At 37.7% G+C, this 15,454-nt stretch overlaps 1 protein-coding gene across 1 annotated transcript; it reads left to right on the forward strand.

Annotated features, from left to right (window-relative positions):
• Positions 1 to 4,328: 4,328 nt before the first annotated feature.
• On the forward strand, positions 4,329 to 5,708 carry LOC110925315 (putative nuclease HARBI1). The gene is made up of 2 exons (XM_022169270.2): positions 4,329 to 4,509; positions 4,576 to 5,708. The coding sequence occupies exons 1-2, from the start codon at positions 4,329 to 4,331 to the stop codon at positions 5,706 to 5,708; spliced, it is 1,314 nt and encodes a 437-aa protein (XP_022024962.1).
• The last annotated feature ends 9,746 nt before the right edge of the window (positions 5,709 to 15,454 follow it).

A 15,454-nucleotide genomic window follows, 5' to 3' on the forward strand; every position in this document is an offset into this window, starting at 1 on the left:
GTAAAGGAACGAAATGGATAAACTCGAAACTTAAGAAACTCGAGGGGGGGGGGGTCAAAATAGTATTTTAAAAAGTTTTTATACACGGTGACAAATTAGTTTTTTAAACAAAATTAATGAACGAAAGTAATTGAAGAATAATTAAATTAGTAAAATATTTAATAGGTAAAAAACGCATATTATATATTGCATATGGGTAAAGTTGGAAAATTTGAAACTGGAAGGGTTGGTTTGTAAAAATTATAAATTGAATTAGGGGTTGTTTGTTTCAGCTCTTAATGGTTCAGACTTCTTACTGTTAAGCACTTAATGATTCAGAGTGTTTGTTTCGCGAGCTGATGTCTGAATGGTTTAGATATTTGCATATGAATGGTTAACCATTATACTAAGTCTGAATGATTAAGACCTCTTATCTGAATTGGTTAGACATTTGTCTCTGAATGGTTAAGCATTAGACTGACTCTTACTGGTTCACACCACTTACTGGTTCAGTACTTACTCATTCAGAAGTTGCCAAACAACCTAATGACACGTACATAAAAATATGCACATAAAAAATAATTTTTCAAAGTCAAGAGACGAAAGGGGTAAACTTGAAACTTTAAAAACTCGAGGAGGTCAAAATAATAGTTTAAAATGTTTTTACATACAGTGGAAAATTAGTTTTTTTAAATGAAATAAATGACCAAAAGTAATTGAAGAATAATTAAATTAGTAAAATATTTAATATGTTAAAAACGCATATTGTATATTGTATGTGGGTAAAGTTGAAAAATTTGAAGCTGGAGGGGTGGGTTTGTAAAAATTGTAAAATGAATTAGGGGTTGTTTGTTTCAGCTCTCAATGAGTTTTTAATGGTTCAGATCTCTTACTGGTTTTGCGCTTAATGATTCAGAGTGTTGTTTCGGGAGCTAATGTCTGAATGATTCAAATATTTGTTTCTGAATGGTTAAGCAATATACTAAGTCTGAATGGTTAAGACTTTTATCTGAATTGGTCTGACATTTACCTCTGAATATAGTTAAGCATTATACTGACTCTTAATGATTCAGATCTCTTACTGGTTCAACACTTAATGTTGAGATCTCTTACTAGTTCAACACTTACACATTCAAAAGTTATCAAACAACCACTTAGTAGTCTAGGGGTTAGAATTGTCATTTGTGAAAGTTGAGGAGGTTTGCCGGTAAAAAACCTCACCAACATTGGTTTTTAAGATTATATAGAATGTCACTCGAATTCTTCACGCAATACAAAAGAAAACATGTATTTATTACAAAATAAACTAAAAATAAAATAAAATGCTATTAGCTTTGATTAAATAAAAGTTACCTCACGTAACTATTAGAGTTGTGGCAATTAAGCACAAAGCATTATCGACACGTGTTTGCAGGAAACTCTTAATACTCCAAAACTAAAATATAAACTTACTTATTACAACAACAATTTTTAACTACACAAAAAGTGCTTGCGTTGATTTAGAAGTAGGAATAAATTGTTGTTAAAAAATGTATCTTAGGATATTGGAGTAAAAATGACACCTTTAGTTCGACCAAACTCAAGCGTTGCAATTTTATCTCACCATAATTACTTTGTTTATAATGTCATGTGTCATCCTTTCATGAAACATGCACTATTCATGCCGTTGTTTTTTAATATATGGTTTATATATGTGTAGTATTAATTCATAAAATCAATGAGAAATGTTATATTGAAGCCTTAATATATATGTATTCGAGAAGGCCACCATCTTAGGCTAGGCGGCATTGGCCTCAAGTCTTACGGCGTGTGGTCCTATGTGGTGATCGCTTGACGTGTGAGACACTGCGTCGCTCACTAGCAAAGAAGATGTGTGATCCGATGTGAGTATATTTTAATTACTTTTCTGATAATGTTTTATATATTATTTGATTTGAGTTTTTTCTTAATATAAAATTTCTTTTATAACTTTTTTTGTTTGATGTCACCGCCACCTTTAATTGCCACCTCCTAACCACTAAGACTATCAACATTCACAACCCAACCTTTAATAAAAAACTAATTTCTCTCTTTTCCACATACACAATCCAACCTAACTCAATTTTTAACACACATTCGCAACTCAACCCAACCTAAATTTTTATTGAATAAATGTCAATAATAATTGAAACAATTATTTTTTAAAAACAAATAAAAGTTACTTATTTTTAATATAAAAATTAAAAAGTTAAACAATCAATATATATAATATACTTAAAGATATATTTTTTCAAACGAACTCCGTTTTTAATAAAATTTATATCGTAATGTTCAGAAATTTATTTTAGAAAATACGGTGTATTTAGTTTTGTTATTAAGTTTAAATATTAAAAATTATTTGAGTAATAAAATTATTGGGGGAATTGATAGTTAGAAAATAAAATACAAAAAAGAAAATTAGAAGATGGAACCAATCTAATTTTGACAAGTGTTAAAAGAGCATGTGCAACCTCTTGCAACTTTGGGTTGTTTGGCTAACCAGATTGTGGAGAAAAATAGAATTTTCTTTTTTCTTTAATTTATTTGGACAACCTAGGTTGGGATAAAGTCACCAATGATGATAGTCTAACGGCATAGCCCCACACCATGTCATAACATATGCATGCTTGCAGTTAAATGTTGATCATTTCATTATGTAATATTAATACAAGGTAATTGCAGTTGAGTAATATTATTCTTTTAAAATCATTAAGACCTGGAAATTTCATTGAAAATCTTTGTAAGATTCCTATCAATTTCATAATTTTAATATATAAAATAAAGAAACCTATAAGCATGATTAATTATGTGCTTGAATGAGCCAGGGAAAATAATTAAATGCAAAACCCTAACACACTCTAGTTGTTAAAATGTTATTTCTCTACCCTTATGTCAATGTCAATCAAACTCACAAGACCTCTACGCTTCAAGATGTCTGGCATTAAAATTCAGACCAAAAAGCCAACACATATCTACCTAAACAGCATACATTAACACTGACTATTTTTATAATATGGGCATATTTGTAAATTTAAATATCCATGCATATAAGTCACTTATCTTTTCTAGAATTTGACAAGGTGTTTCAAAACTTGGGAACATAGACCACGTCATATATTTATTTTATAACAACACAAGTTACATCGTGTAAATTATATATAGGGTAAAAGAAGGTGATCATAAACTTTTAGATGAATCAGCTATCAGGATATAAACTTCATCAAAACTAAACATAAGGTACCGGCGCGTCATTACAAGGAAGTCAGGGGTAGGGGCAATGGCGAAGTATAGAAGGGGCGGGGAGGGGCGTCCGACCCCCCGAACTTTTCGCTCAGTAGTGTTATATATGTAGTTTTCGTATAGAAATTTTTGGGTATATATACGTTTTCGACCACCCGGTTCTATAGAAATTTTTTGGTATATACGTTTTCGACCCCCCCCCCCCTCCGCGTCATTCGGGTCAAGTTTTGCCACTGGGTAGGGGTGTTATATAAACCATGTTCACACAAGGCGACGGGTCAAACCTGACACATACCTAAACATTACTAGTGTTTTTGCGGGTTAATATAACCCATTTCTATTAATGAACCTTTGGGTTTTACCTTAATAGAAGTCTGAATAATATAAGTTTTGACAAAAAAATAATTTGAAAAATATATAAAATTAAAGAGGTCAACCTAAGATTAACATGACACTATTCGTTTAGCAAACTTTTCATGGGTTTGATCGGAAAGTGAATAGCACACGTCTAGGCTAAAATCAAACTCACGAATTTCGTGTTAGGCTCATATTGTTTGAGAAAATCACACTCCTCAAAGGCCAAAAATCCTAACCTATTGTAAGGACAATGATCCAAAGGGTTATAGTCATAGCAAGTAACTAGAAAATACATATATATACGTGTATGATTCTAACTAGAAGACTGACCATGTCCAACTAAAGGAGAATACCCATGACAGAATTCTCCAACAACTCCATGCTTAAAAAATCAAAGCCAATGTCACTTCATGAAGCTTTCTGTATGAGTAAGACCAACTTCATTGAAACCCTAAGACTAGAAGGTACGGGGGCCGGCTTGGCCCGGCGCCGGACCCCCACACCGCCCCCTGGCCCGGCAAACATCACAACCGGCGAGCACAAGACGGGTGTGCCGCCCCAAATTTCAAACCATATAGCCGTTGAACGGCTAGTTTTTTAATAAAAAAAAAATTCATTTTTTCCTATAAATTCAACCACTTTCAATATTATTTCCCCACTTTCAACCCAAAACACTCTCACTTTTATACCAATTTCTCCCTACTTTTATAAAAAAAAATATCCTTTTACCCACAATGGCTTCTAATCCTTGGTGGCCCTCGTCTTCGGATGACGAAGAGGAGATGTTTTTCGCAAACGCTGTTCTACGGGCGGGACAGATTTTAATCGAAGAGGAAGAGGAAGACGAAGAGGAAGAGGAAGAAATTGGTGAAAATGTTATTACCACACGAATACGCATTAACAGAGACCGCCAAGGTTTTCATTACAAAATTTCATTGTCCTTATTTTTTTTATCTCGTACTTATATATTTTATACGACAGGAGCGCACGAGAAATTGGTGAACGATTATTTTTCGGATGAGCCACTTTACAACGCCGACATTTTTAGACGCAGGTTCCGAATGAGTCGCCGCTTATTCACAAGGATTGCCAATGATTTGGCGGGGCTAGACCCGTTTTTCACGCAACGTCCGGATGCTCGAAATTATGAAGGGTTTACAACGTTACAAAAGTGTACTGCGGCCATTCGACAACTGGCGTACGGGACAGTGGCCGACGCTTTGGACGAGTACTTACAGATGTCGGCAAGAACTACGCGGGAATGTTTGTATCGGTTTTGCCATAATGTGGTGAAACTGTATAGCAAAAAATATTTGCGGAAACCAAACGCGTATGATGTTCAACAGTTGTACCAAGCGCATGAAGCAAGGCACGGGTTTCCGGGAATGCTTGGTAGCATTGATTGTATGCATTGGGGGTGGCATAATTGCCCGACTGCGTGGCGCGGCCAATATACGCGAGGTGATCACGGCTATCCAACTGTGATACTTGAAGCTGTGGCATCACAAGATTTGTGGATATGGCATTCTTTCTTTGGTCTCCCTGGTTCACTCAACGACCTTAACGTGTTATACCAATCGGCCATCTTTACCGATGTCGTTGATGGAACGGGACCGGACACAAGTTTTACAGTTTCTGGGGTTGAGTATAGACGTGGGTATTATCTTGCTGACGGGATATATCCGTCTTGGTCTACAATTGTGAAGACTATTCCGTATCCCGAGGACGAAAAACGGAAAAAATTTGCCAAGCGTCAAGAAGCTGCAAGAAAAGACATCGAACGCGCTTTTGGTGTCTTACGAAAAAAATGGGCCATCGTTGCACAACGGGCACGTGCGTTCACCCCAAAAAGGCTGCGTCTTTGTATGTACGCTTGCATTTTGCTCCATAACATGATTATTGAAGACGAAGGTCGGGCGATTTGTGAGTATGATGAGAATGCATCTTGGGGGAACACTGTCCCGGTTGATCCCCCACAACAGGATTTAAACTCGTTCTCGCTAACAAACGACTTCACGCATGCAAACCTTCAACAAGATTTGGTAGAACATATTTGGAACAACGTTAACATTGTGGAGGGTGACGGAGCCGAAGACGAAGACGAAGACGAGTAGTGTGTTTGTTTTAAATTTTTAAATCTAGTCTTTTTTTTCCAAATTTTAGGTAGCGTAATTTTTTATTTTTTAGGTTATGTAATTTTTATTTTTTTTATGTAATGGATTTTATTATCTTCCTTTATGTAGTATTTTTATTTAAATGTTGAATACTATTTATAAAAAATAAAAGTTAAAGAAATAAAAATTAAACAATTAAAATGACTTAAACAATAAAAAATATGTGGTGGGGCCCCATCCTCCATCCCCCTCCATCTTCATTTTGGCTCATCCCATGCTAGCCGCCTACGTGGCGCCTATGTGGAGGCTCATCCCCGTGGGGATGAGCCAAACCATACCTTCCAGCCTAATAGTGCGTCTGGTGGTCCAACCCTTTTCAGATTTATATGTTTAATTAATCAGTGAACATAAACCATTGGATCTACATCTATGTACAATAATAATAAATATGCAAAAGTTAAAGAAAGGTGATAATTAGGTCTAAATGAAGTTTTATGGAGAATCCAAATGTATGTCTTCAAATCTACAACCATGATTTCAGGTCCCCTAGGTGCCATGTTAGAGGACTCAAGTTTTCACCATTAACTAATTACTTGGTCCTACAAACCATCCCATCTCTTACCTAATTATGGACATTTGCATCAACAAAAATATTAGTCATTATAATTTTCAGTAATTGTGTTTGTTTTCTTATAAAACAAGTGATATAGGATGAATCATCAAATGCAAATCAGAGAAATTAACATTGCATGTAGGATAACAATGAGAAGGTTATGAGATGCGTTTTAGTAATTTTAGTCTCGTAACCGAATGTAGAATTTTGTTTAATGTCTGGTTCCATACTTATCAAGTACCCGTTGCTTATTACTCGTTGACGATTTGGATCCCCTACGCATTGTGTACACATGTTTATGATCTTATATGGTTAATATTACTCATTGGACTGATTTCCAAACACAATCTTAAATTCATCCAGAATAATTGAATTGAAGTATCACATACTCAACTATATTTCTGAAACGTATATGTTTTAGATAATTTGGAATTTATAACAACTTTAAAATACTATTAATTATATTTTAAAGGTTATAAAATATATTAACATATTTGGTTTAGCTACAAATCTAATCAAATTACGTACCCAAGTACCAGACACATTATACGCCACGAATGTTTTGGGTTTTTCTATAGGGTTCCAGCTTTTCTTCCAACCCTAATTGTATGTGATACTATTGGTTCAAAATTCTCATGCTTGCATAATATAGTTTTTCTTAATGTTAACCATTTAATTTTTGTTTCTTCTAAATATAGTGACTTGTTTGTAATAAAACGACATTCTCAATTAAACTATGTGTTCAAACTATGTTTTGTTTTGTTTTGTTTTGTATTTTTTTTTTTTTCTAAAACAAGTTTAAAATTGGCCTATTTATGAAAATAATGTTCATTCCCAAAATATGTATAGTGAGTTGAAAATGTTGGTAAAGGGAGAAGGATCATTTTCAAAAAACATGATCATATCACGATTAAAAATCATAGCTTTTAATTTCTTAGTCCTTTTACGACTTAATCATGCAATGCTTATTGCATGTTCACATCATAATCAAAATAGATTCGTATCACATTGCAACTTTGTTCTAACAAATAATTGTTTTCACCCAATATGTTATCGTGTCATATTCGGGCAATAAAATTGATTGGTTTATGCCATAATGTTATAAATTAGTGGATAAGTTGGTATTGTTTCATGTGTAGCATTAAAGATTTCCACTAAAAATGTTCAAATGTAGTCTCTTATATTTAAATTTTGACTTGTTGAAAAGTGAATCTAGGAAAAGGATACATGAAGATAACACAAGAAAGAAGAAAGGAAATTTGATTTGGGTTCTTTAAAGAGATTAATACTTTTATATAAATTAAAATAAGTTGAATTATTTAAACTTAAAAACGTTATCGAATTTATATAATGTTAATTTACAAGATTTCTGTGTATTATTGATTGTACCTTATGTTTTATGGCTTTACTCGCTTTGGGTTGGTTGTTTGTTAGGCTTTCTGAGTTTTTGGTTTGTACCTTTTGGGCCGACGAGGGGTTTAAAAGGTTAACACCTCATTGCCTCTTCTCATTTACGCTGTCCCCCCTCTCTCTACACGGTTTGCTATCTCTTTCTACATGCAGACTACTTTACTTGACTTTCTTCGGCAAGTTTCCGGCTACTTTAGGTGAGTACTTTCTTTGTTGGTTTATGTACATTGTTGGATCGTCTTGCTTTTTAGGTATTACTCTTTGAACGATTTGGTTTTTGGGTTTTATCTCTTACTGATGTTCATTTCCGGCAAATGCCGCTAGGTATTTGGTTTTTGTCTTGCCGTATGTTGTTTGATCGTACTCGATTTTGGTTTCCATCTTTATAACTTTTTGTTCGGTGGGTTTGTTTGTTATTAATGTTACCAGAACGTTGAACTAACGGTCTGCTTAGTGTTAACTTCGTTTGTAAGCAAGACGTATTTTAGGTTTTTTTTCGAGGCGGCTAATGTTTTAGGTATACTGATCGCTTTTGACGGTTCGTATCCGATGTTGACTTTGATGTTGTTTAGTTGGGTTTTTTTTTGTGTGTTTTATCGTACGATAACATAGTTGCATGGGTTCAAAAGTTGTTGGATTTTGTGTGTTTGATGTTGCTTTGTCGATGATGGTTACTTTTTAGTTTTCGGGGACTATTTGTAGTGTTTGGTTGGGTCTATGATGCTTTGTTTAGACAATGTTTGTTAGGTCCTTGTGTGTTGATGAGTATTCGGTCTGTGAGGGTGACTATTTAGTTGTCCGAGACTGTTTTACTTTGGCGTATGGGTATACGATGTTATGCTTTTGAGATTGTTTTTGGTTGGGTCTGTGATGCTTTGATGAAACGATGGTTGCTTAGACTCTATGAACGCCACGTGTTATTTTGAGGATCAGGGTTTGTTTTTCGACAACTTTGGGCCTTGAACTTCTATATACTTGTTATGTTGTGCTAAAAGTTTATGTTTTAACCTGTTTTCAAGTATGTAACGTGTATGTATGTAGGTATTACATATCGTGTATGTATGAACCGTAATTCAAGCGTAAAATAATGTGTATTCAAGTACTGATTGCGTATAAATACAAGAATATAACACGTATAAGTATAAAGGTGAATTTCCATTTATGATCAAAGTCTTAGATTAAAAGATTGAGAATGAAATACGAATACAAGTTTCCAAAAATAGATATGCGATTACAACTTTCTAATATGGAAAGCACAAATATGCGAATAGAGGATGTACATTATTGAGTTCTTGATGTAAGTCCAAAAGATACACTACCTTGATGGTCCTTTCAGAAATCTTGAATGGGCCTACGAAGCTAGGAGTGAGCTTGCCTTTCTTACCAAAACAAACTACTCCCTTCGAAGGGGATACCTTGAGGAGTACGTGATCACCAATGTTGAATTCCAAGGGTTTGCGTCTCTTGTCGGCGTAACTCTTTTGTCGACTTCTAGCCTTGAGTAGGTTGTCGCGAATCTGTAAAAGTTTGTCCATCGTCTCTTGTATGAGCTCGGGACCGGTGATTTGTGCGTCTCCGATCTCGTGCCAGCAAATAGGCGAACGACACTTACGACCATACAAGGCGTTGAATGGAGCCATTTGAATACTAGAGTGATAGTTGTTATTGTACGAGAATTCGACCAAAGGAAAATGTGCCACACCCCAACCAATGGCGGAATCATCGGGGCATGGCACTGAGCGAAACAGATTGTCCAGAAGTTTCCATAACAACTATTATTACTATTCAATTTATATAATACGTCCCATACCGTACCTCAAATAGCAAACAAATTATTACAGATAACATCTAGTCATATATTCTGTTTCGACAACTCAGATTTAAATATAATTACAGCTATTGTATATCTGCTTCTAGAGACCCATAATTCGACCACTACAGACAATTATTTGTTGGGCTCTAGAGCTTTATTCTAGCCTCGCTTTCCTAGCAGATAAGCATCTTAAACACCTGTCACATACGTTAAAATAAAGTCAATACATAAAATGTAAAGGTGAGCATACAAGTTTGATAATAGCATATAGAGTTCGAAATAGTTTACGCATAACCAGCACGTACACAGAGGAAAACGAAGCATGTTAATTATCGACATGGATCTATCGATACCAATGACTGCGGGTTGACTGCCCGAGGCAGTTCGCAATACATGATTACCACCGTAATCCATGCAAGTAATTGTCCTTAACAACCCCCGTGTGAACGGGTGCTGAGTCCAAACTATAGTACTATCGTCGTTAAGGCAGGTAGACAGCATTCCACGTGTAAACATAACAACAAGCATTCATTTAGTCACATAATACATGCGGTAACGGTTAGCGTTTAAAGTAATTGAGTAGTATGTTCGATTGTGATTTAGAATAAGTAACGTATGTAACACCCAAAAGTGCTAAAGCAAAAAGGGTTCGAGTATACTCACAGTGATTGATGGATTGAAGGGAGCACTTGAGAGTAGGGTTAGCCTGAATACTTCAATAGCATAACGATAAGCAACGCGTAAAACGGAAAACAAGGGTCGGAGGGTCAGACAGATGGTCGATCGGACGATAGTCTGATCGGACGGCTGACCGTTCGACTGACAGTCCGTTCGGACAGCTGTTCGGTCGGTCGGTAGGCCGATCGGATGGCTGTTCGAGTGGATTGTTTCTTCCTTTGAGAAGGATGTGTTTGCCTATGATGGTTTGACTTTTGAAGTTTTCGTTGTAGCATTTGAAAACACTGAAGTATCTTCACCTTTCAGGTCGGTCGATCGGACGACTGTTCGATCGACCGGCTAACCGATCGGTTAGGTACTTCAGCAGACAAGTCCTTAGTAGGGTGTCACCTGATCGGACGGCTGTTCGATCGGGTGGCACTCCAAACGCGTGGAACATGTTGAAAATCGACTAAGTGTTGAAGCATAGTATCTCATGATCCGAAGAGTAATCCAATCGGACGGTAGTCCGATCGAACAACAGTTCGTTCAATACTAGACCTCAATGAGTTGTTCAGGTGTGGGACCATGTGCTAGCCGATCGGCTGGCCTGGTCGATCGGCTGACTGTCCGATCGGCTGGCTGTCCGTTCGGACAGTAGTACGATCGGTCAGCATCCTGACCTGATCAGCCTGTTCGTCTAACACTTGGCTGTTCTGATTGTTTGTCATTATATCGAGGTGTTTTGACAACAAGTTGAACCATAGAACCCTTGTTCTTACTTGTTCCTCCTGATCGGACAGGAATCACCCAAATCCGGCCGGTGAACTGTTCGGAACAGAGTTTAACGTTTAACCCAAAATCGTTGAACCTCGTGGATAGAATCCGGATCTTGAGTCATGCAACCACCGGAATGATTTGTAAGTCGACACAAGTTCCGTTTCTATCGGTTTTGAAGGCATTGAGTGTAAAAGAGTTGAAAGAAAGTTGGAAAACTATCTATCAATCCTTTTCACCGTGTAAATGATCCTTGTTTGTTTATGTGGAAATCGGCTAGATCCAAGTGATTCTTGGTGGATTGAAGCCAAAACATGAAGTTCTTCAAGAACACCATGATGACATCATCCTAGAACACTTGAATCTTGATGATTTCACGGTTAGAAATCAAGATTTGAAAGATAGAAAGGTGTAGGAGTGCGTGTAGATCAAGAAAGTACAAGATTTGGGATGAAATCTTACCGGAATCGAGAGAAATCTGAGAAAAAGAGGGGAGCACGAGCTGGTCGGTCAGAGGTTTCCAAAAGTAGAATGTTTAAGAGTGACAAGGGGTATTTATAGGATGCCATAAGAGGAAAGGGCTGGCCGATCGGCCAGGCAACTCGATCGGACAGCCTGTTCGATCGGACAGCAGTCCGATCGGCCGGCTGTTCGATCGGCTGGTAGCCTTATCGATCAGTCGCCTGATTTGAGTATTCGGTTCAACGATTTTTGATATTTGGATTTCGATTGAGGACTATGCGAATACGATAGAGTTTCGATAGAGTTTCCTATTCAAATTACTTTTAATCCCAACCACTATATCTAACATATAATCATCTATATCTCGTGCTATCTCTTCTCTACCAATTATCATGATTCGACTTCGATTGAGTTCGATTGAGTTTCGATTTTGAGTCGAGTTTCGATTGATTACCACACATAACATAAAGTAGACATGCACAAGTAACACATAAGGCACACACACACACGTATATTAACACCAAAATTTGCGTAATTCGAGTCTCGAGTTTGATAATAGCATATAGAGTTCGAAATAGTTTACGCATAACCAGCACGTACACAGAAGAAAACGAAGCATATTAATTATCGACATGGATCTATCGATACCAATGACTGCGGGTTGACTGCCCTAGGCAGTTCGCAATACATGATTACCACCGTAATCCATGCAAGTAATTGTCCTTAACAACCCCCGTGTGAACGGGTGCTGAGTCCAAACTATAGTACTATCTTCGTTAAGGCAGGTAGACAACATTCCACGTGTAAACAAAACAACAAGCATTCATTTAGTCACGTAATACATGCGGTAACGGTTAGCGTTTAAAGTAATTGAGTAGTGTGTTCGATTGTGATTTAGAATAAGTAACGTATGCAACACCCAAAAGTGCTAAAGCAAAAAGGGTTCGAGTATACTCACAGTGATTGATGGATTGAAGGGAGAACTTTAGAGTAGGGTTAGGCTGAATAGTTCGATAGCATAACGATAAGCAACGCGTAAAACGGAAAACAAGGGTAGGAGGGTCGGACAGATGGTCGGTCGGACGGTAGTCCGATCGGACGGCTGACCGTTCGGCTGACAGTCCGTTCGGACAGCTGTCCGGTCGGTCGGTAGGCCGATCGGATGGCTGTTCGAGTGGATTGTTTCTTCCTTTGAGAAGGATGTGTTTGCGTATGATGGTTTGACTTTTGAAGTTTTCGTTGTAGCATTTGAAAACATTGAAGTATCTTTACCTTTCAGGTCAGTCGATCGGATGGCTGTTCGATCGGCCGGCTAACCGATCGGTTAGGTACTTCAGCAGAGAAGTCCTTAGTAGGGTGTCACCTGATCGGACGTCTGTTCGATCGGGTGGCACTCCAAACGCGTGGAACATGTTGAAAATCGACTAAGTGTTGAAGCATAGTATCTCATGATCCGAAGAGTAATCCAATCGGACGGTAGTCCGATCGAACAATAGTTCGTTCAATACTAGACCTCAATGAGTTGTTCAGGTGTGGGACCATATGTAGCCGATCGGCTGGCCTGGTCGATCGGCTGACTGTCCGATCGGCTGGCTGTCTGTTCGGACAGCAGTCCGATCGGTCAGCATCCTGACCTGATCAGCCTGTTCGTCTAACACTTGGCTGTTCTGATTGTTTATCGTTATATCGAGGTGTTTTGACAACAAGTTGAACCATAGAACCCTCGTTCTTACTTGTTCCTCCTGATCGGACAGGAATCACCCAAATCCGGCCGGTGAACTGTTCGGAACAGAGTTTAACGTTTAACCCGAAATCATTGAACCTCGTGGATAGAATCCGGATCTTGAGTCATGCAACCACCGGAATGATTTGCAAGTCGACACAAGTTCCGTTTCTATCGGTTTTGAAGGCATTGAGTGTAAAAGAGTTGAAAGAAAGTTGGAAAACCATCTTTCTATCCTTTTCACCATGTAAATGTTTAGATCTATGAAAGATCCTTGTTTGTTTATGTGGAAATCGGCTAGATCCAAGTGATTCTTGGTGGATTGAAGCCAAAACATGAAGTTCTTCAAGAACACCATGATGACATCATCCTAGAACACTTGAATCTTGATGATTTCACGGTTAGAAATCAAGATTTGAAAGATAGAAAGGTGTAGGAGTGCGTGTAGATCAAGAAAGTACAAGATTTAGGATGAAATCTTACCGGAATCGAGAGAAATCTGAGAAAAAGAGGGGAGCACGAGTTGATCGGACAAAGGTTTCCAAAAGTAGAAAGTTTGAGAGTGACAAAGGGTATTTATAAGATGCCATAAGAGGAAAGGGCTGACAGATCGGCCAGGCAGCTCGATCGGACAGCCTGTTCGATCAGACAGCAGTCCGATCGGCCGGCTGTTCGATCGGCTGGTAGCCTGATCGATCAGTCGCTTGATTCGAGCGTTCGGTGCGACGATTTTTGATATTTCGATTTCGATTGAGGACGATGCGAATACGATAGAGTTTCGATAGAGTTTCCTATTCAAATTACTTTTAATCCCAACCACTATATCTAACATATAATCATCTATATCTCGCGCTATCTCTTCTCTACCAATTATCATGATTCGACTTCGATTGAGTTTCGATTTTGAGTCGAGTTTCGATTGATTACCACACATAACATAAAGTAGACACGCACAAGTAACACATAAGGCACACACACACGTATATTAACACCAAAATTCGCGTAATTCGAGTCTCGAGTTCGATGATGATTAGATTAGTTCGATTACTGATTAATTGACTTTATCACATTGTAACTTCCTATTATTCACAGTCGTAAAGCAGTTCGCATCGATAAATAAACTTCGACTAATTCGATTGTAATTAGATACTCCACATAATACAACTAACGTAAACATAAACATAAAATAAACTAGCTACGGTCAAAGGAGTCAACCTTGACTTTGACTTTGACTTTCGGTAACATGGGGTGTTACAAAATGTATGTCCCAATTTCCACCAAAATCGATTACGCATGAACGAAGCATATCCTCAAGGGTTTGGATAGTACGCTCAGTTTGACCATCCGATTGAGATTGAAAAGCCGTACTAAGATTGAGTTGAGTATCTAGAGCGGTTTGAAAGGTTTGCCAAAGACGCGAAGTGGAGCGATCATCGGGGTCCGAGATCATGTCGATAAGAATACCATGGCACCAAATGATCTCTTTGGTGTAGATACGAGCTAATTTCTTGACTCAATAATCTTCACAAATGGGGAGGAAGTGAGTGGATTTGGTTAAACAGCCGATGATCACCCAAATGCGATCGTGACCGCAGGAAGTGCGGGGAAGTTTGGTTATGAAGTCCATTGCTATACTCTCTCATTTCCATACTGGAATTTCTAGTTGTTCAAGTAAGCCCGAAGGACGTTGATGTTCGGCTTTGACTTTGGAGCACGAGACATTTAGATATGAAAGTGGCAATGTCTTTCTTCATGCCAGGCCACCAATAAGTTTGACGAAGGTCTAAGTGTTTTGGTCAAAAATCAGACAAGGATAATGCAACCAAACTCTTTGTCACGGGGTATGATGCTTGAATTGGTAAACAACAATGAGGATCACCCAGAAATGTATTGCACAAGTGACACAAAGATTTATACGAGGAAAAAGCCCTTGATCAATGAATGATCTCCGGCATAAAAAACCTCGGGTGATGGAAACTACCGATCACCAACTCAGATTAAACAATAATTCTTTACAACTTTGGATAATAGCGAGCTAGGTACAAGGATCACTATAGTGTAACGTGTAGAAATGTGTGAAAATTGCTAAGTGTTTTGCCGTAAGCTGTTGAGTGCAGTTGTACGAGTGTGTGTAGCCAAAATTAGCCAAGTGTTCTAAAACTAGCTCGCTACCCCTTTAAAAATAGAAGTTAACAATGCTAACTAACATCCCGCAATTCATGCAAGCCTTCCCACGAATCCATAACGTCCATTTTCAGTCAAGCACGTGCGGAATAACCGTGGAATATTCT

The sequence above is a fragment of the Helianthus annuus genome, chromosome 17 (assembly GCF_002127325.2).
Source record: "Helianthus annuus cultivar XRQ/B chromosome 17, HanXRQr2.0-SUNRISE, whole genome shotgun sequence".
NCBI classification, from domain to species: domain Eukaryota; kingdom Viridiplantae; phylum Streptophyta; class Magnoliopsida; order Asterales; family Asteraceae; genus Helianthus; species Helianthus annuus.

Coding starts and splice junctions, on each gene's coding strand:
- LOC110925315 (XM_022169270.2), top strand. CDS start 4,329: ATGGCTTCTAATCCTTGGTGGCCCTCGTCTTCGGATGACGAAGAGGAG. Junction 4,510..4,575: donor CATTAACAGAGACCGCCAAG/GTTTTCATTACA, acceptor TTTATACGACAG/GAGCGCACGAGAAATTGGTG.